Source organism: Vanessa cardui, chromosome 29, assembly GCF_905220365.1.
Source record: "Vanessa cardui chromosome 29, ilVanCard2.1, whole genome shotgun sequence".
Classification (NCBI taxonomy): Eukaryota; Metazoa; Arthropoda; class Insecta; order Lepidoptera; family Nymphalidae; genus Vanessa; species Vanessa cardui.
In genome coordinates, this window is record NC_061151.1 from 5,512,073 (window position 1) to 5,535,419 (window position 23,347).

Sequence of the window (23,347 nt, forward strand, 5' to 3'; positions counted from 1 at the left end):
ATAAACACAAATTAAGCACTTATATATAGTGGTGCTTGCCTGGGTATGAACCCGCAATCATCGGTTAAGATGCATGCGTTCTAACCACCATCTCAGCTCTTATATTCTGTATACAGTCAAAAATGGAAAAGTAAACGAATCTGTGTGCAAGACTAGTTCCATTTTCTATTATTTCTTCCTCATCCTCATTGGACGACAAATCCCAAACGACTGAAATGAAATCATGTGTAGGTGATAAAAAACCGGATTTATGTATAAGCTCGTAGATGCTTGGGAGCTTTCAAGTTCCTGAAGTCTCTCCACAAATAAACACTATTTTTTTATCGGCTTGGATATGTAGTCTTGAGATCTCAAAATCAGTCAGATATTTGACTTACGTCTTTTTTATACTAAAGTTAGAAGGTCGTCAAATATATCAGCTGATGGTAAGTGATCACAATCGCGTATAGACTTTAGAGCTGCAAGAAATATTATTTATTGTATCACTAGTATTACTACTTACTAGTATACTATTAATATTACTTGTTGTACTTAACCCCAATGTAGTTTTATGGATAAATATGTGACGGATTTTATCAGATTTACTTGGTGGTAGGGCTTTGTGCAAGTCCGTCTAGGTAGGTACCACCCACTCAACAGATATTCTACCGTCAAAGAGCAGTACTTAGTATTGCTGTGTTCCGGTTAGAAGGGTGAGTGAGCCAGTGTCACTAAAGGCACAAGGGACATAACATCTTAGTTTCCAAGGTTGGTGGCGCAGTGGCAATGTAAGGATTGGTTAATATTTCTAACAGTGCCAATGTCTATGGGCAGTGGTGACCACTTATCATCTTTATGCTCTCCCGCAAACCTATAGTATAAAAAAAAAGAAAAACAAAAGCACCAATGCGTCAAAACTTCAGGAGATATCATGTTATGTTCTTTCCGCAGAATTTTTTAACTTTGCCGTTTCGTAAATTCAAATCGTTTATAAAAAATACATTGGTAAAGAAGGCATATTATTGGGTACAAGATTTTATAGATGATAAAAGAGTTAATACCTGTTGACTTCCAGGCAGGATATATTAATTTAAATAACTGTATTTAACTAACATGACTTTGGTTTTTTTTAAATGTTGAAAAAGAGTAACTGAGTAGTAATACTGAGTTTCTTGCCGGTTCTTCTCGGTAGAATCTACTTTCCTAACCGGTGGTAGCTTCACTTAATTGTAAAATGACGATTCAAAAGCGTTTGTAAAAGCCTACTTGAATAAAGTTTATATTCATTTTGATTTTTGATTTTATGCGTAACCTTAGATTAGTAGTAACATATTGACAATTATCATACCTTATAACCCTTATAGTAGCCCTCAAGCATTCCTTTGTCAACGTGCCGTTCTCTGAAATCTAAACTAATACCTGAGCCTGTAATAACACTGGATTATGAGTACCGTCAAAGCATGGTTCAGTGGAATGATGAATGATGATATTTACTCAATATGCAGTGAGCCATATCACGAATTAATTGGGGCTTAATTTGCCACTGACCCACTGAAACAGAAGTTAGCAAATTATAGTAGGTTTTATTGGAAAGTAAAAATAGACTAATGATCATAGGTTATGGGTTAGTGGATCTTAACAGAACGAGATAGGTTCAATTCTGCAAATGCTGAGTTTTTACACTTTTCTTTCTTCGGAACTGGAGGTTGCTTTCATTGAATATTACCTTGTAATATGACGAAATAAAAATGCTTAAAAAACTTCTTGAATAAATACAGCAAAATAAATATTAGACAACATCACATACATGACTCTGATCCCAATGTAATTAACTAAAGCACTTGTGTAATGGAAAATCACGGTACTAAAAACAGCCAGACCCAAGACAACATACCAGGTGCCAGTATAAGAACCCGGGACATCGAAGGGGCTTACGCATTAAGACCTGTGTACAAACTACTCTACAACAGAGGTCCTCAATATAATATTAAAAAAAAAAAACCGTTATTGGATTTGCATATTGTGTCCTATAAATTTTGATGTATGTGAGTTCAATATATACTAATATTATAACTGGGTAAGCTACTCTGCCTGACTGTTGTATTTTCGAATCAAACTACTGAACCTAATTTAATGAAATTTAATATGACAAGCCGCTCTATAGGATAAGACATGTCTAACGCCAGATGAAAACCGGTCAACCGCTAGTTCTTCATAAAGATGCGTAAACAAGCTCCTAATTTCCTCTTTAGGTACAACGAAAAGACATTATATCACATACATTTTCATTTTATTTAATGTGAAATGGTTGTTAAGTTTTTCAAGGTCATATTATACAAGATGACTTAGAACTCTCTCTAACTCAATTGCGTTGAATTATGGTAAGTGAAGTTCCGATAACATTAAACTCATTCATATTTTATGCTAGCCATGACCTAAATCATTGATGATCCAGCATTAGCTCCAGGTAAAGAAGTTCAACGGTCAATGATTAATTATAAATTTTAAAGTACGAAACGAAAGTAACTCTGTCGTTCATTTCATATAGGCCACCTGATGATATGATCACCACCGCCCAAAGACAATGGCGCTGTAAGAAATATCAAGCAGTCCTTACGCAATGTTCCATCAACCTTGGGCAATAAGATGTTATGTCCCTTGGGCCTGTAGTTACACGCAAAATAGAAATCAAAATACACTTCATTCAAGTTGACATTTACAAGATCTTTTGAATCGTCATTTAACAACTATATTAAATGAAGCTATCACCGATTCGGAAAGCAGATTCTACAGAAACGAACCGGCGAGCACACTCAACCTTCAAACCGGAAACAATAACACTGAGTACTGTTTGGTGGAATCATTCTAGCGGTTACAGTTCGCACTAATTTGTAAACTGTATGTGTATATAATATGTACTTTTTATGCCTATTATTGAGCCGAGATGGCCCAGTGGTTAGAACGCGTGCATCTTAACCGATGATGCCATGAACCAAGCCCAGGCAAGCACCACTATATATAAATGTGCTTAATTTGTGTTTATAATTCATCTCGTGCTCGGCGGTGAAGGAAAACATCGTGAGGAAACCTGCATGTGTCTAATTTCATCGAAATTCTGCCACGTGTGCAATCCACCAACCTGCATTAGAACAGCGTGGTGGAATATGTTCCAAATCCTCTTCTTAATGGTAGAAGAGGCCTTAACCCAGCAGCGGGTAATTTACAGGCTGTTACTATACTTTACCTGATCACCCCTAAAATAGGAGTAAAACCGAGAGAAACAACTAGTAAAATAATAAAGGAAATACAATGAAATATTGAATTAAGGTCTAGAAGTAACATACGTGTTATCATTTACTATAAGAAAAGAAAATGTCTGTTGATAAAGACAGTATTTTTGGGTTACACTTCAATGGACAAAGGAATGAATACATTGCATAAGATACAGCGATTTGTATTGAAGATATAAGCTTAATTGTTACATTATTTAAATACTTCTATAATAACAGTATATGTTTTTTTCATTTATTTTTTGTTTTTTATAAAAAGTTTTTACACAAAAAATTGTTCTCGCCAAGCTGTTATTACAAAAAAAATGTTTATAGCATAAATACAAATATAGTATTCACTTCAAATAAACATAGCTTTTAATTAAAATTAAAGTAAAAAAGTAAAGTAAAGTAACAGCCTGTAAATTTCCCACTGCTGAGATAAGGCCTCCTCTTCCATTAAGGAGAGTGATTGGAACATATTCCACCACGCTGTTCCAATGCGGGTTGGTGGAATGCACATGTGACAGAATTTCGATGAAATTAGACACATGCAGGTTTCCTCACGATGTTTTCCTTCACCGCCGAGCACGAGATGAATTATAAACACAATTAAGCACATATATGTAGTGGTGCTTGCCTGGGTTTGAACCCGCAATCATCGGTTAAGATGCACGCGTTCTAACCACTGGGCCATCTCAGCTCAATTAAAATTAGCTTAAATTTAATTTAATTGCGACATTTTTTCTTAATCGAGAAACAAATCCCTCAATCGATTCTTTAACAGTTTTCTGCTTATTTCATTTTTTTGTCTTACCATAACATTTCTATTTAATAATTTTGGTACCATATATTTAGTTGTAGTTGACCTTATGTACCTTAGTGGTAGATGAAATGAGTGGTAAAAGGAAAACCTTTATCAAAAGTATAATATCAAACATATACACTCTGGTATAATAAAAGGATTGCAATTGCGATTCACCGGCAAAATGTATTCCACCAACCCGCATTGGAACAGCGTGGTGGATTATGTTTCAAATCTTCTCCTCAGCGGGCGAAGAGGACTTAGCCCAGCAGTGGGAAATTTACAGGCTGTTGTTGTTTTTTTGAATAAATGCTGCTATAATTTTTATTAAAAATAGTTAATATTTTAACATTAATAATTATTATGTTATTTATTCAATTAATATTACTCAAAAATGATAGACCTTAAGAAGAAATTAGTCATACTGCTCGTAAACTAAGTGCTTATGCCAAGGCTGATCATAGTTATTCAGAGAGTTAATAAAGCTGGTTTCCTGGTATCAATCACACAGGATTATGTTTACCTTTATTTTATTTATCCCTTTATGCGGTTCACAGTAGAGAAACTTCTAAGCAATCCCCTTTGTTCCTCTGTTTCGCTCTGTGTAATTATTTAATTACTATCTTATTTACTGTCATTCAATCTGAAACGTTGATAATTTATTTATTAAATTTCCATCTGCTAGGCTAAGGCCTCCTTGTGCCGCCGCTGACTCGCTCCGCAGAAGACGACCAGGGAGGAGGAAAAGGCGCTACGCGCACTAGGGGCATCCCAGTACCCCGGGAATCACCCCTAGGTGTTAGAGGCCCGCATAGGTGGGCCGACCGTCAGGGCGTCACGTTAGCATGCGTAAGCGATCCCGTGGCGTCCATCGGTACCGCTGGTTTTTTAGTGGGTAAACCCGGCGTACTTGGGCGCACTCGGCGTCCAGGGCTCCGGGGAGTACCACCCCCCCGCCCACTTTCCATCACGTGGGGGAAGCGCGTAATGCGTTTTTCCAGCGAGAAATAAAAAAAAAAGGTTAAGGCCTCCTTTCCTTTTAAAGAGAAGATTTGGAGCATATTCCACCAAGCTGTTCCAATGCGGTGGATTCACATGTGGCAGGATTTCGTTGAAATTAGTGACTTTTCTGAAATTAGTGGTTTTCCTTTTAGATGCAATTATCGTTTTCGATGCACACGTTCAAACCACTGGGCCATCTTGGCTTATAACTATATTATTGTTTCTGTTATATATTAATATATATAGCAAAATGAACTTTGTTTCAACCGGGTTTCACAAGACACTTATCGCCTTTATAATATTATTATCGCTACCGCTTATGAACATAACCAAACCCGAATACCGTAGGGGTTAGCGAGGCGGCTCGTGTAAGCCGTGAAATACATAAAGTGCGAACATTGCTTTCTTACTTGTTATAGTTTGTGACTTCAGTTGATAATTTTTCATTTTCTTTGATTATATATGTGGAATGCATATATATAACTTTTAGTCAAAATCAAAATATACTTTATTTAAGTAGACTTTTATAAGCACTTTTGAACCTTTTGAACTTACCTCTTGACTTCCAGGAAAGATACATTACATACATATATAATTGTATTTAATTGAAAATGAGTAACTACTGAGTTTCTTGCCGGTTCTTCTCGGTAGAATCTACTTTCCGAACCGGTGGTAGCTACACTTAATTGTTAAATGACGATTCAAAAGTGCTTGTAAAAGCCCACTTGAATAAAGTTTATTTTGATTTTGAATCGTCATTCGTCGATTCGGTATGTAGCTTCTACCTTAAAGATTAACTGGTAAGATTATTATTGAACATTCAAAAGAAGAGCCTAAGCCCTTCTCAAAGGCAACGCATCTGCTAGCCATTTGCCAACTATATCAATATAATACTTGTTATTGTTTAGCCGATATAACTACAGGCACAAGAGTCATAACATTTACCTATTACCACACCAACAAACGGTATTTACGTAGAATGTAATAAAGGCACGTAAACTGTAAGCCCGTGCGTGTTGTAAAATAAAAAAAAATCAGTGAACTTCAACTAAGTTCCACGTGTTTTGACCACCACCACGTGTGGTGAAGTTTGACGTGTTTGAATTCCATCAGTCCATACTCTATGATCTTTCCAATAACGATACGTCTAAGCATACCGATCCAATCGTTTTAGTGTTTTTGCGTAACCAAAGAAGACAGACATAAATTCTCTCTTTATGGCATTTTTATGATTGAGGAAGAGTTCCGTGGGAATAAAATACTGCCTCGAAGGTCACTTGACGTCATTCGTGAAAAAATATTTAACGGAAATATTACGAAGAGACTTGTTTTGCGTATGTTTGTTGGAACTTTTCTAGATTATATGTTTGGTATACATGCAAGCAATATTACATATTTGAAATGTGATGTGAAATCCAGATGGACGCTTATTTAAGTAATCACTATAGTTAATTAAGGCTCAGAATGTAGATTCTGTCTATAATTACTTACTAGAAAGAAACTCAGTAGTTACTCTTTTATTAGGCATATATGTATTCATATTTCTTTTTAAAATCAGTATCTACCTATGCCCGCTAGCACTTTAAAAAGAAAAGCTTTGTTGTCCACCTTTTTCAAGTAATACTAGGTTTATATTCTTAACCTGTTTTAATTGTATTAATACAATAAAGATTTTTTTTTTATAAATTTACAGTATTTTAATTGCGGAGTCAGTAATTATCAGTAAAGTAAAATTAAATCGATATATATATAATTAAATCGATGTATAGCCACATTTGTATTGAAAAATATGCCTTATTTATAAAAAGCTATTTCATAAGAGTTTTGTATTTTTAATAAGCGGTAAGCTAGGCTTCGCATGACTGCAAAACTTATACTAAATATACTACAGATTTTTTTGTATCACATTAGAAATTTCAAAAATTTATCAATGTTTCTTTACTATATTGTCCATGTATCATATACAAAAACCTTACTCTCGAATCACTCTATCTTTTATAAAACCGTATCAAAATCCGTTGCGTAATTAAAATATCTAAATATTTTTTTTTTATAATGTATAATGATAATGAAGATGATGATGATGATGATGATAAGGTAAGTTCTTTAAAAAAATGTAAAAAGGGTATTTATTCTCGTGCAAAGTCGTAACTAATAACTAGTATACAACTAAAAATATGTACGTTGAAGCAAATACCAATATCTTGTGATCTTTATCGTATCGGATTCCCAACTGATATACAATTTTCACAGAACATATAGATATATTATTTTGTACTAGCTGTGCCCTCGACCTTGTACGCCTTTGAATATAACAAAAAAAATATAATTGTAGCCTAAGTTACTCCCTATTATATCAGTTATCTGCCAGTGAAAGTCCCGTCAAAATCAGTCCAGCCGTTCCAGAGATTTAACAAACAAACAGACAGACAGATCGATAATAACTGTGAATGTTATTTTGGTATATGTACAGTGTATAGTGTATATTGTATGTTACAATACAAACATTATTTTCGAAAGAATCCGTATTTCTGAAATCCGAATCCGAATGTTTACTATATGTAAGAAAAATAAAAAATTATATAATATAATAATTAATTTAAGAGCAGATGAGAGATAATATAAGCTCTACTGCGTCAAGTTCCCGATAAATATCATCGTGATGACATGGAAAAGATACCTCCAAGTTCAAAATCACTTTTGGACAAGCAGCTACACTAAATCTACTTTCAAAAAAGTATTAGATAAACTGATGCTGTCGACAGTATATCTGTAAGTATAGCGTCTCAGTCTTTTCTGAAATATTTTGTTGTAAATTCAGTCGATAAATATTACATATGCATTGATTAAAAAAGGGCTATTTTAATATTACATACAGACACTCCAATTTTATTATATGTATAGATGATGTCACTACTTATATTAATAAAAGAAAGGATATACAAAATTATCAAGGTTATTGGTTTATGAAAGTGGATAAGGTGCGCACCTGTTTTGGCAAATACAGTTATACCTTTGTGAGAATATCTGCCTCGACTATTCTGCATATATATTGTGGCATATATGTATTCATATTTCTTTTTAAAATCAGTATCTACCTATGCCCGCTAGCACTTTAAAAAGAAAAGCTTTGTTGTCCACCTTTTTCAAGTAATACTAGGTTTATATTCTTAACCTGTTTTAATGGTATTAATACAATAAAGTTTTTTTTTTATAAATTAATATTGGACAACGTCACACACATTACTCTGATTCCAATGTAAGTAACTAAATCACTTGTGTTATGGAAAATCAGAAGTAACGACGGCACCACAAACAACCAGGCCCAAGACAACATAGAAAACTAATGAACTTTTTCTACATCGACTTGGTCCGGAATCGAACCCGAGACTTCGGAGTGGCGTTCCCATGAAAACCGGTGTACGCAATACTCGACCACAGAGGTAGTTGGTCATCGTATGTCCCTAATATTGATATTTATTCTTATCTGTGTCATCGTTGTCAAAAAAAATTATGAGTATTTTCACAAAATATTCAACACACACTTTCGATTTCGATTCTAACCAATCAACATATAAATTCAATAGATACGTAGTGATATAATCGTAATAAATATTACTAGTACATATAGTATCTTAAATATAATCGCTCCAGCATATAATAAAGCTACAATTGTGTTGAATAAAACAAACGTTACAAGTAAATAAAACTAAATAACTCTAAGCCATGTATCAATATTTGATTATTAATGATTGATGTCCTATCAAAAAGCTATGTGCAAATATAAATGATTCTTATCAGCTACTAAATAAGATTCACTTTTGAATCCTCGATAGCTTAACTAAGTTATTAATAAAAAGTATTTTGAACTTTATTCCGAAAGCAATAAGTGTTGCTTTGTATTATCGATGGGTTTTCGCCTCTCTCAGATTAACTGTTATATTTGTTTGGCAATTTAGATGTTTCGGAATAATTTATTGCTTGATGAGGTAATCTTATTATTTTAGGATACCGGTTTAGCGTCCTTAATTCGTACGGTTAAAAATGGTACTAAGTAACACCTAATCTTCAGTGGCAGTGGTCATAAGGCTTTGTGTAAATCTGGATACGTCACAGAGCCCTACCATCAAATATTCTCCCGCCAAACAGTAGTAGATATCAAGTACTGAATATTATTTTATTATAATTTTTTAAATATATTAATATTACACTGTAATTATTTATTATGTTTATATCTGCTTTGTACACCCCTACCTCTTTCTATATCTTTTCCTTCCTTTTCTTAAGGTTGCCTGGAAGAGATCGCTGTGTTAGCGATAAGGCCGCCTCTTGTACATCTTTGCTAACCGTCCCTTTGTGAGTTATTTACTGGTGTACAATAAAGAGTACTTTGATTTTTTTTTTTTTTTGATTGAGCGGCCTGCATATTATAGAAAGTTATACATTTTTAATCTAAAAGTTTTATCATTCCGATAAAAGGTCACTGACCAGTTAATACTAATAATATAAACAAAAAGATATTTCTTTCTCCAAATACACAAAATATCTAAAAGAACATCAAAACTAAATATAAGCGATTACGAAGGAATCATTAACTTCTGACAGATTGACTTCATTTGTTTTGATATTTATTATTACACTAGGAATTCCACGTGGTTTTAACCGTCAAATTATAAATATAAATATGAGACAACATCACATATATTACTCTGATCCCAATGTAAGTAGCTGAAGCACTTGTGCTATGGACAAATCAGAAGTAACGACGGTACCACATACACCCAGACTCAAGACAACATAGAAAACTAATGGTAATCTACAATGACTCGGCCGGGAATCGAACCCGGGACCTCAGAGTGGCGTACCCATGAAAACCGGTGTACACACCACTCGACCATGGAGGTCGTCGAATTGAAGCGTTATCTCTATTAATATAATAAATGAGAAAGTAACTCTATCTATGTCTCTGTCACTCTTTCACAATCAAACCAATGAATAGAATTTCATGAAATTAACGCGGGTAACTAGTATTATATAGTCTTAGTAGTATCTTTCTCAATATATAGAATAACAGAAATCAAGATCCCAGTGTTTGAACTATTCTATAAGGTGTTTTTAGTGTTCTAAAAACTGCCTTTTATAACACTTCATCCGGATGAAATAAGAAATTTACGGCCAGTGAGCTAAAAACCTTCTTTTTAAGAGAGAGTTGGCCTTAACCCAGCAGAAGAATATTTACGGATTGTTACTTAATAAATGACTATGTGCTAGCTAGTATACATATACATATTTCAAAATCAAAATAAACTTTAATCAAATAGGCTTTTACAAACACTTGAATCGTTATTTAACAATTAAGTGAGGCTACCACCGGTTCGGAAAGTAGATTCTACCGAGAAGAACCGACAAGAAACTCACTAGTTACTCTTTCTCAACATTTCAAAATACAGTCATATTAGTTAAATACAATTATATATGTAGGTAACATATCCTGCCTGGAAGTCGACAGGTATTAACTCCACGCTTGTTTATCATCTATTAAATCTTATATCGAATATTGCCTTATTGACCAATGTATTTTTTGCAAACGATTTGAATTTAGGAATTCGCAAAGCTAAAAATGTCTACGGAATTTTATTGTAGAAACGGATACCTATTGTTGTAAATATCCTGAATTAGATAAAACAAACCAACATACACATTGGTTACAAACTATTCTTCTACTTGATTAAACTATTCGTCTCAGTAACTCTACATAAAGATAAATTAGCGGTCGTTGGAGGCCTGAAGAGGTCGTTAAAGGTCTTTTACTTTGTCACAGAGCCTTGTTTGTTGAGGCTAGGTTGACAGAATACCTTCATTATCAGTTAATTAGTCTGGGATGAAGATATCATTTTGTTATCTTATAACTTTGCATCATTTATTATTCGTAGACGGGCTACGTTTCATGCAAAATCGTAATCTACATTTGCTACGGCGTAGCATTCCGTCTTACTTGTACATGTCACACATGAAAATTTATTTATTTAATCATTCTTGATTATTTATTAGATAATTTTCTTTAGGGAAAAATAAAATAATCAACTGATATTCAAAGAAAATAACGTAATTTCTTCTAACTTAATCACGCCATCTAGGCTTCGTGGGTTGAATCATCACTTATGTTCTCAACAGACACGTTTTCCTATGCGTGAAATTTGATTTAGTTTCTCTTGAAAATGTGAGGTGGCGCTGCTAATGGCTAGTATTTCTCATAAATATCGATAGATGGCGTTATATTCTTGTTGTAATAAGGAAGATTATTTGAATTACTTCTCTTGACGGTAATCATTGGTAATATTATAATACATATAACTACCCTTATATAAGTATTTTAATTCAAACTCACCCCAATGTTTTGGTGCTAATCAGAGGTGTCTTCAAGTTAAGGAACCCATTCAAACGACTTATGTTCTTGTCTCTGCCGCTATCTGTAGCAGAAGAATCAGCCCTGAAACAAGAAAATGTTGCATTTAATACTTTTAAGACGTTACTTTTTATTCGGCTATATATGGGAAAATGGGAGACAGACTCATGGGGATTCTGTACCGCTATACAGTACTAAAAGATACACGAATGCTATACATACATAATATGTAACAATAGTCACCTTCATGTCAGTCGAAAAATAAAGAATTTTATATGTTGAATTTTACTTGGTATGGCTTTTTGCAAGCCCGACTGGGTAGATACCACCCACTCATCAGTTATTCTACCGCCAAATAACAGTACTCAGTATTGTTGTGTTCCGGTCTGAAGGGTGAGTGAGCCAGTGTGACTACAGGCACAAGGGACATAACATCTTAGTTCCCAAGGTTGGTGGCACATTGACGATGTAAGGAATAATTAACATTTCTTACAGCGTCATTGACTATGGGTTATGGTAACCACATACCATCAGGTGGCCCATTTGCTCATTCGCCAACCTATACCATAAAAAGAAATGGGCTCAATTCTTATTTTTTAATTTATCTTATTTTTTTTATTAATTATTATTTAATATACTTATAATAGTTGAACATTTTGTTCAAAATATTACATGGTGAAACTACTTGTAAGTACTGGAACTTTTGCCTCGATAATTTTGTAATGATTTTTTTTTTAAGTGATATATCTACTGTTGGTTGTTCTAATGAAAAACAAAATAATGTAACAACAAATTTATGGCTTTTGAATTTATTTTTAATACTTTTGCATGTATGTAACTTTATTTAATGTTAAATTTCATGATTGATGGGTTTTGTTTCCCTCGTGCCTTTTCATAATACCACGATCACATGATGGATACTTCTGGCAAAAGATCAATTGAATGAATGAATGAATGAATTATTCTTTGTTGCACACCACAAACAAAAAAAAAAGTAACACAAAATTAACAAAATACAAAAAGAAGTATAACAATTGATATAAATTATGACCAAAAGAGTATCAAAATCGTGCACCTTTACTAGCACGATTGCAGAACTATTATGTAGTCTGCCTGCATTTTAATAATGACCTCTGCATTTGTAAACATAATATGTATATGATAATAATATAAATCAAGCAATAACGCATATTTTCATAAAATCAAGCAGCTTTGAAATTATACATATAAAATATAGAAGAAACCGGAGTAAGTGTCTGCCATTGAATTTTTAAATATATTAAGATAACAAAACGTCAGACTTGCTGATCTCGTTTTGAAATTCATTTTTTATGCCTTTAGACTCCATGGAACGCTCAAAGGAACACTCGATGGGAATAGTGAACCTCCATCTCACCAACAGCAGGAAAAGCAGTATACCTGGCAGTAATATGGAGCTTGCTACTATACTGTAAGTCTGATCACAGGCCCTTAGACTGAAAATCATTATCACATTCATCGAAACATACCTCAACGTCTTTCGTCATTTTTAAATGATTTAAAAAATAACCGATTAAGTGTTACATATAGTAATTTTATTAATAAAAAATATTTTGTTTAAAAATTCAATAATACAACAACAAGAACAATATCAACAGCTCGTAAGACTCCTCTTCCTTTGAGGACAAGGTGTGGAACAAATTCCACACACTGTTCCAATGCGGGTTAGTGGAATACACATGTGGCAGAATTTCTATGAAATAAGACGTATGCGGGTTTTTCTTTACCGCCGAGCACGAGATGAATTATAAACACAAATAAGCACATGAGTATTCAGCGGTGCCTGTCTGGGTTTGAATCCGCAATCATCGGTTAAGATGCACGCGTTCTAACCACTATGCCATCTCGGCAAATTAATCGTCAATTTAATTATATTTCACTGACAATACATTAGGCCCTAATGCCTACAATTTACGCAATTTCAGTAGAATAAACAGAAGGCTAACTGCCATCAATTATCTAAATTGCTTTGTGCAGTTAGTTCTAGAATAGGAATAGGGTTGTCACTCGATAATTATTACCCAACTGTTCTACAAATAGTATTATGTGTTTTACTTGGTGCAATTGTCCGATCCCTACATTCATATTTCTCTCATATGTGGGATTGAAGCTGGGTTATAAAGAAAACTTAGCTTTCCAGCTAGATCTGTAGGTCAAGTGTTATGTATGTACGCAAAAGAATAAATGATTTTCCCAAAAATTGTGCCAAGTACCCGAATACACAGGGTTAGTAACTCTTTTTTGGAGCAATGTATACGTTTTTACAACAGGATCCCAGAAAACGTTCAAGAATATTCAATTATAAAATTCAAAATAATCGTTAAAGAGTACTTGTGTGCTAAAGGATATTACAACACTAATGACTTTCTAGTTGACTGCACACCTTGAGAATGAGATGATCGCCTCCAGGCTGTTTCAAATAACAAAAATATGTTTATTATTGTATATTGTAAATTGATATAATTAAAAAAAAATATCCCGCTGAGTTTCTTTCGCCGGTTCTTCTCAGGTCTGAGGTAGTATATTCCGAACCGCCGGTAGATTTTCGAATATCAATAAGAAAGTGTAAACACTTCCATTTTGAATAAAGGTTTTTGACTTTGACAAGATTGACGGTCGTCGCTTGCTATTGATATATATACATATGTATACAGCTTGACTAAATTAGGTAGCCAGTGGCCTACGAAATTAGGAAGCCCTTTAAGAGACGAATCTCGATATTCGTGATGAAAAATACAAACAGATATTTATCCGCCAACCCGAAAATCAACGCGGTGGAATAATCGTATTATCCGTTAAATTAAAAAAGGTATATGCCCAGCTGTATGACGTTAAAGGGCTATCGGTTTATTAGTATGCATCCGATTTACTAGGGCGCTGGGCCATTCAGCTGGCTTTTCCAGTGAGAAAAAATGACCTAGTCTAAAGATTACTAAACAGCTCCAATAAACTCCTTAACACACTGGCTGCAAAGCTGGACAGTCCACTCTGGAGGTGCCGGGATCGTGCCCACGTATTACTAACGTAGTTTTAAGGATTGTTGTAATTTATTGCTTTATTTTTATTTTTATACTTTTATTTATAGTTTTTTGTTTAAAATTAGATAACTGCTTGACTAAAAATTTTATATGCAATTATAATAATAAAATATTAAATATAATGTTAAAAAAACCATTTAAATTAAATTTTAAAATTGTTATTGATAAATATTATTATCTAAAAAATGTAATTATTTATTATTGTATTGTATTTTAAAATTTGTAAAGTTAAAAAATATGTTTTACTAACACTATATGGGCTAGTCCTGAAATAAAAAGTTTTATTATTATTTAAAGTAAAGTAGTAAAGTAAGAGCCTGTACATTTCCCACTGCTGAGATAAGGCCTCCTCTTCCATTAAGGAGAGGGTTTGGAACTTATTCCACCACGCTGTTCCATTGCGGGTTTATTATTATTATGACTTTTTATTTATTTTCACTCATATAATATTACAAATTTTAATATAAAATACAAACATATAAAAAATATTTAAAAATATAAGATACAGAGGCCAACCAGTGGCGGGAACAGGGTCCAAGCCACCGGTGATGGTGGTGGTCTCCAAAGAGAGGAACTGCCTCACAATACGCGCCGTGCCGAGGAGTACTGCCTTCTGCATCAGGCTCTTGACCCAGCTGCCTAACGAGAGCCTCTTAAGGTGTTGGTCGAGGCTCTTGGCCATTAGGCCATTCGCTGAAACAACTATCGGCACAATAACTGCTGTATCCACATCCCACATGTCGACAACCTCGTGAGCTAAGTCAAGATATTTTATTTGTTTATCTTTCCCAGCCTTCACTTTGTTATTATTATTATTAAAGGGTCAGCTAGTAATCTGTCTACTGTCTGTTGCGACCACACCAATGAACCGAATTTGATGGAATTTGGTATGAAGTATGAAACAGACTTAAAGTCCAAGAAAGGACATAGGTTACTTTTTGGCCTGACTCGTGACAACCAACACCCTAAAACGCGAGCAAAGCCACGGGTGACTACTAGTAGTATATAAAGTATATAATATAAATCTATATGTCGGCGCGAAACCACGAATTTAAGAAAATCACGTGTCCCGAAATGATTATTTAATAATTTAAAACTGTTTGATTGTTAAATTTATAATTTTTAGTGAATTTTGATATTTTAAAATAGTCTGAAATATTTTAGTGTTTGAAAACAGTTGTTATGTTGAGTGAATAAGACTACCCACCTATTTTTGTTATAAAAGATCAATCGCCCGCCGGTATCGATAGGCTTGGTCGAGCCGTTGGAGCGATCGGACCGCCTCATATTGGAATAAATCCCAGAAGAATATTCCCTGAGTTTAATTTCAAACCTCCGAGTATGGGTAAAGATCGAAACTCTGACACCCTGACGTCAGGATATGCTGCTCCGTTATATATCATGTCAAATCGAATCGTTTCCTCGTTTTATAGAACTTCGTGTGTGAAAAGATCACGTAGCCGGAGTATGAAAAATAGATCACGTTATATATGACGGAATTTTAAGTAGTATTTCTTGCACGGGTGACTCGCATAGTGTGTGATAGTGTGCGAGCACATATATAATAATAATAATAATAATAATAAATACTCTTTATTGTACACCAATAATAAAAAACAAGGCAAATGGGTAAGATGTTGAGTAGATGTACAAAGGCGGTCTTATCGCTACGGTAGCAATTTCTTCCAGACAACCTTTGGGCATAGGACTGAAAAAATAAATGGAAGCGGTTTGGAGGCGTACAAAAGTTATAAATTAATTGACTAAAATATATTACATGCGAATCAATATATATCAATATGGAAAAAATATATAATAATAGATATAAATGAAATATATACATACATACACATGCACATACATACACATACACATATATACATATACATATACATATACATATACATATACATATACATATACATATACATATACATATACATATACATATACATATACATATACATATACATATACATATACATACATATTAACAAAAGTGTAAAATAAGTTATGACGTATTAAGCGACAAGTAATGTTCTTTTAAGAATTTTTTGAAACATATATGTATGTAGGTATACTCTGCGTGTAGTCGCCCGCGGCGATGCTTGCGTTTTAGGGTGTTCGTTATATTATACATATAATTTTCTCTTTACACAGTATAAAACAAAGTCGCTTACAGCTGTCTGGCAATATTCATGCGTAGATCTTTAAAATTACCCAATGGATTTTGATGCGGCTTTTTTTAATACATGCCGTGATTCAATAGGAAGGTTTTTGTATATAATAAATGAACAATATAGTAAAGAAACATTGATAATTTAAGATGTTTCCATTTTGATGTCTTAAATAAACAAATTTTATAGTATATAATGGTATCAGTTATTGCACTCGTGCGAAGCCGGGGCGGATCGCTATTTATTAATAAAATACAATTATTAAAAAAAAAGTCATTCTTGGACGATATTTATTTAACGCAGGATATACAACACATAAGTGGTAGTGCCACGCTGTATACCTTCGGGTTACAGCCGAATGGGCCGGCACGCCCGGGGAAGTACCACTCTCTCACTTAAAATCGGCGTAAAGTGGTAGCTATGCTACCGCGTTTCGCCCGGTAAGTGAGAGTTCCGGAGGCCCAATCCCCCTCCCCCCCAAAACTTGATGGTTGTGCAGAATATGGTTAAATTACCCCAGGAGGGTACCACCAGCGACAGCGGTGGAGAATCCCTCTCTGGGCATCCATGCTCAGGACGTACACCGCCTGAGCAGGGATGCCCAGGCTGCCCTCCGAATTCTGGCGGGGGCACTTTTGCGCTCGCCACTGTTCGAGGCAAGCGGAGCAGGCATCATAAGGCAACCCCTACCACCCTCGCTGTGGACTTCTGCAACATAAGGGGACTCAACTCTAACCTCAACGCCGTTCACTACCATCTGGAAACGGCGAAGCCGGCCTTGCTCTTTCTAACCGAGACCCAGATATCTTCTCCTGCCGATACGACTTTTCTTTCGTACCCTGGGTACAAATTGGAACATTCCTTTGTGCCACGAGCTGGGGTATGCGTTTACGTCAGAGATGATATCTGTTCTCGACGCCTCGGCAGCCTTGAAGGACAGGACCTATCGATTATCTGGCTGCGTGTAGACTGCGATGACCATCCGCGAATCTATGCGTGCCTTTATAGGTCCCATAGCGGTAATGTCGAAACCGACCGACTGGTTGAGCACGTCCAATTGGCTACAGATTCCGTGTTGCAGCAGATTCCATCCGCAGAGATCATTATTCTGGGCGACTTTAATGCCCATCACGCTGAATGGCTCGGCTCACGCACCACCGATCATGCGGGTAGATCTGTTCTGGACTTCGCTCTAGCATATGATCTGACACAACTGGTCAACTCGCCAACGTGAATACCGGATGTGGAGGATCATACACCTTCCCTGTTGGACCTTCTGCTGACTTCGCATCCGGATGGCTATCAGATTACCGTCGATCCCCCTCTGGGCTCGTCGGACCACTGTCTCGTCCGGAGTACAGTGCCGGTTATGCGGTACTCAAGGCCTCGCTTTGTTGGGTGCCGCCGAGTATGGCACTACAAGTCAGCAGATTGGGATGGGATGCGGTCTTTTTTTGCATCTTACCCATGGGGGCAGATTTGTTTCTCGCCGGATGATCCGAACGCTGCTGCTGACTCTGTTGCCGATGTGGTGCTTCAGGGTATGGAACTATTCATTCCTTACTCTGCAGTACCCATCGGTGGCAAGTCCCAGCCTTGGTTTGGTCGCTTCTGCAAAACGGCATCACGCCGAAAGTGGGAACGCTATCAAACCTGGGCTAATGCATCTGCGTCTCGTGATGTAAATACCAGCGCATTCAAAAAGGAATATAACTCTGCCTCTAGGTCCCTCAAAAACGTGATTGCTAGGGCGAAGACGGAGTACATTGGGAGAATTGGCGAAAGACTGGTGCGCCTCCCTTCAGGAACACGTGCGTTCTGGTCTCTCGCTAAGGCTGTCTTAGGGAATTTCTGTCAGCCTTCGTTTCCATCTCTGCACAGGGGCGGTGAGTCATTGGCCCATACCGCGAAAGAGAAAGCTGATCTTTTAGGCTCTCTCTTCGCGTCGAACTCGACTCTGGATGACCAAGGAAAGTCTCCACCGACAATTCCGCGGTGTGATACCACGATGCCGGAGGTTAAATTCCGGCAAAGTGCAGTTCGCAAAGCACTTCTTGCCTTGGATATTCATAAGTCGACTGGACCTGATGGCATCCCTCCAATCGTGCTACGGACATGTGCTCCCGAGTTGGCACCGGTCTTAACGCGTCTTTTCCGGCAATCCTACACATTAGGCGTCGTCCCGAACTCATGGAAGACAGCTTTGGTGCACCCGATCCCTAAAAAAGGCAACCGCTCAGATCCGTCCAATTATAGGCCTATAGCCATCACCTCCTTCCTCTCCAAGGTAATGGAGTCCCTTATTAACTGCCAGCTCCTGCGGTACCTAGAGGAGAATCAGCTGATTAGTGACCGCCAGTACGGTTTCCGTCGGGGTCGCTCAGTGATCTTCTAGTTTACCTTACTCACAGGTGGGCTGAAGCAGTTGAGAGCAAGGGGGAGGCATTAGCAGCCAGCTTGGACATAGCGAAGGCCTTCGATCGTGTATGGCACAAAGCGCTTCTTTCGAAGCTTCCTTCCTATGGGCTTCCCGGGAAATTATGCAATTGGATTACCAGCTTTTTGGCAGATCGGAGCATCAAGGTCGTTGTCGACGGTGCATGCTCTGACTTAAAATTCGTCAATGCTGGTGTTCCACAAGGCTGCGTTCTATCACCCACTCTGTTTCTTCTGCATATCAATGATTTGTTGCAAATCGGGAACATTCATTGCTATGCAGACGACAGTACCGTTGACACCTTATACACCGGCCGCGCTAATATTTCTCGGGAAAACGTCGAAGAGAACCGGATCAAACTTGAATCTGAAATCGAATCTTCGTTAAACGAAGTCTCGAATTGGGGCCGACTAAATCTAGTCCATTTCAACCCCAAAAAGACGCAAGTTTGCGCGTTAACCGCTAAAAAAACACCATTTGTCGTATCTCCACAATTTGAGAACATTCCGATAGCCGCTACAGGTAGTAGCGGAATACTTGGCGTTGATATTTCGAGCCTCGTTCAGTTCCGCGGTCAATTGGGAGGCAAAGCCAAATTGGCTTCAAAAAAGCTGGGTGTGCTCAGCAAGGCGAGACAGTATTTCACGTCGGCCCATCGCCTAAAACTTTACAAGGCGCAAATTCGGCCTCACATGAAGTACTGCTCTCACCTCTGGGCGGGTGCTCCCCAGTATCAGCTCCTTCCATTTGACCGCATTCAACGTAGAGCGGCCCGAGTTATCGACGATCAAGCCCTTTCCGATCTCCTTGATCCTTTGGCTTTGCGTAGAGATGTTGGATCACTCTGCATCTTCTACCGAATTTTTCACGGGGAATGTTCCGAGGAATTGTTCGGATTAATCCCGGCTGCTGAATTTCACCTTCGGACATCTCGCCAAAACTCTAAGTTTCACCCGCACCACCTTGATGTCCGAAAATCCACAACAGCGCGATTTCTCAGACATTTTCTGCCTCGCACAACTACTTTGTGGAACCAGCTTTCGCCGGCGGTTTTTCCGAACCGATACGACATGGGAACCTTCAAGAAAAGAGCGTACTCCTTTCTTAAAGGCCGGCAACGCACCTGCAAGCCCCCTGGTGTTGCAGATGTCCATGGGCGGTGGTAGTCACTTTCCATCAGGTGAGCCTCCTGCTCGTTTGCCACCTATGCCATAAAAAAAAATACAAAAAAAATATAGTAATTTACAAACATACTCTGTAATTAAAATATAGAAAAAGATCATTATAGAGTTCTTGCCAGTTCTTCTGGGTAGAATCTACTTCCGAAACGGAGGTAGCTTTAAATTCAATTAACAACTATTATCACGATTCAGAAATGCTTTAATGTGCCTAATTAAATAGAGTATGAAAAATATATCTTTAACTATAATTAAAATTTATAGTGTGGATATGTTTCAACCCTAAGCTGTTTGTCTAGGCTGTGTGGTCTCGTGAGAATTCAATTAGATTCATTAATATTATTGTTATATTTTAGAGTACAGCAATACCGTTTAATTATTAGAAGAATAAGTTATGTTATCGTCATGTTAAGAATCATTACATTTATCTTATACTAGCTATGCCAGCGACTCCGTTTGTAAATTTAATAATAAGTTATTGTTTAGTTCAAAAATTTTATTATAACTTACTAGCTGTGCCAGAAAAAAATTATTGTATCCTAAGTTACACCTTATCATATCAGTTATCTGCCTGTGAAAGTCCCGTCAAAATTGGTCCAGCCGTTCCGGAGATATTGTAGTAAATGTTACCGTGTATATATACATATGCATTTAGTAATAAATAAAATTTTAACAAAAAGAAAAACCGACTTCAAACAAAACAGTATTTTAAAACAAATTAAAATGCACTAAAAAGTAATAAAAATAATTGCATATTTAACATATTTTTGAGAGTCCTCCTAGGTAAAATTAAATGAAAAATATTAGACTACTTCAAAGTCGATTTACGATTATATAACGTAGTTATAGTTATTGTTATATTTGGAGCCGGTGTGTATGTCGTACATGCAATTATTTTATATGCAATTAAATATGCAATTATTTTAATTGCATATTTAACATATTTTTGAGAGTCCTCCTAGGTAAAATTAAATGAAAAATATTAGACTACTTCAAAGTCGATTTACGATTATATAACGTAGTTATAGTTATTGTTATATTTGGAGCCGGTGTGTATGTCGTACATCATATGACATCACATCACATACACAAAATTTGATTAAAGACAGAAAGAAATTCTGCCCCAAATCGCACCCTAACTGTAAGCCGTTTAGGAGTTCCGTCAATACATAGTATAAAACAAAGGTCCTTTCTCTGTCCTCTGTGTAAAACTACGCAACGGATTTTGATGCAGTTTTTTTTAATAGATAGTGTAATTCAAGGGGAAGATTTGTGTATATAATAAATGAACAATATAGTAAAGAAACACTGACAATTTTAGAAGTTTGCAATGTGATGTCGTAAATAAACAAATTCTTTAGTATATTTAGTATCAGTATTGCACCCGAGAGAAGTCGGGGCGGGTCGCTAGTTGATTATAATATTCGATTATGACAATTACATGAACATAACCACGTTCCGGAAGGTGATTCAAATATCCAAGTAACCCATAAATAAAAGATTCGACCGAGTATTGCTAACGTGCTCCTCAGAATTGTTCCGTTCCCTCCCGTTCCCTTAATTTATCATGGATCCTGTGCTCAGAACCTTACCAAACTTTCATCAAACTACCCTTAAAGTATATCCTTTATAATAAAAAAAGAATCATCAAAATTGGTTAACGTGATTTTGAGTTATTCACCTATTTGTCGCGCATATACATAATGCAAATTTAAGACTTATGTCGTTTTCATACGGATACCATCATCGGAAAAAAAATGGGACCCCACGGGAAGCACTACCTTTCAAACAAAAAAAAATTTATCAAAATCGGTCCACCAAGTAACAAGTTATGAGGTAATAAACATAATTAAAAAAAAAAATACAGACGAATTGATAACCTCCTCCTTTTTGAAGTCGGTTGAAAAAGGGCTATTTTGATATTACAAACAGGCACTCCCATTTTATTGTATGTATAGATTAATTATGTATTAAGGTAATTTGGTGGTATTAAGTTGGAATTAAATCGTTGGTGGGCGGTACCAGAGTGGTGGCATACGCAAGGAGTATTTGAACATTGCAGCGCGGTTCTATTATTAATTTATTTATACTTCCAAAATAAATGTAGTTTAAGCTACCCTTCTCTATAAGATGTCTGTCACTGAAAGTCCCGATAAAATCGGTGCAGCTGTTCCAGAGATAGCCGTAACAAACAGACAGACAAATATAGTAAAATAATTAAGATGTACACACATATGAATTTAGTACGAAGCGGAAGAACAGACACTCCAATTTTATTGTATTTAAAGATGGTATGACTTTGATTAAAAAATAATATGTGTATTGTATGATAATATAGAGCTGAGATGGCCCAGTGGTTAGAACGCGTGCATCTTAACCGATGATGGCGGGTTCAAACACAGGCAAGCAGCACTATATATATGTGCTTAATTTGTTTTTATAATTAATCTCGTGCTCGGCTTTGAAGGAAAACATTGTGAGGAAACCTGCATGTGTCTAATTCCATCGAAATTCTGCCACATGTGCATTCCACCAACCCACATTGGAACAGCGTGGTGGAATATGTTCCAAACCCTCTCCTTAGTGGAAGAGGAGGCCTTATCTCAGCAGTTGGAAATATATAGGCTGTTACTTTACTTTACTTTTATGATAATATTTTATATGTAAACAAGCCACCCGACCCGGCTTCGCACGGGTGCAATGCTAACATTAAAAAAGTTTTTATTTACGACATCACTGTCAAAACTCTAAAGTGATCAGTGTTTCTCTATTATATTGTACATGTATTATGATATATAATTCTGCAAACAATTTTAACTTTGCCGTTTCGTAAATTCAAATCGTTTGTAAAAAATACATTGTAAAAAGCATATTTATTCGATACAAGATTTTATAGATGATAAAAAGCGTGGTGTTGATACCTGTTGACTTCCCAGCAGGATATATTAATTTAAATAATTATATTTAACTAACATGACTTTGTATTTTTAAATGTTAAAACAAGAGTAACTACTGAC

At 36.1% G+C, this 23,347-nt stretch overlaps 1 protein-coding gene across 2 annotated transcripts in view; it reads right to left on the reverse strand.

The window, feature by feature from the left end:
* LOC124541887 (synaptotagmin-7) overlaps positions 1-23,347 on the reverse strand; it is a 724,295-nt gene that overhangs the window by 433,517 nt on the left and 267,431 nt on the right. For both annotated transcript variants that reach the window (XM_047119798.1, XM_047119796.1), the window contains exon 3: positions 11,444-11,545. In XM_047119798.1, the coding sequence (XP_046975754.1) occupies positions 11,444-11,545 (102 nt within the window). The remainder of the gene's footprint in view (positions 1-11,443; positions 11,546-23,347) is intronic.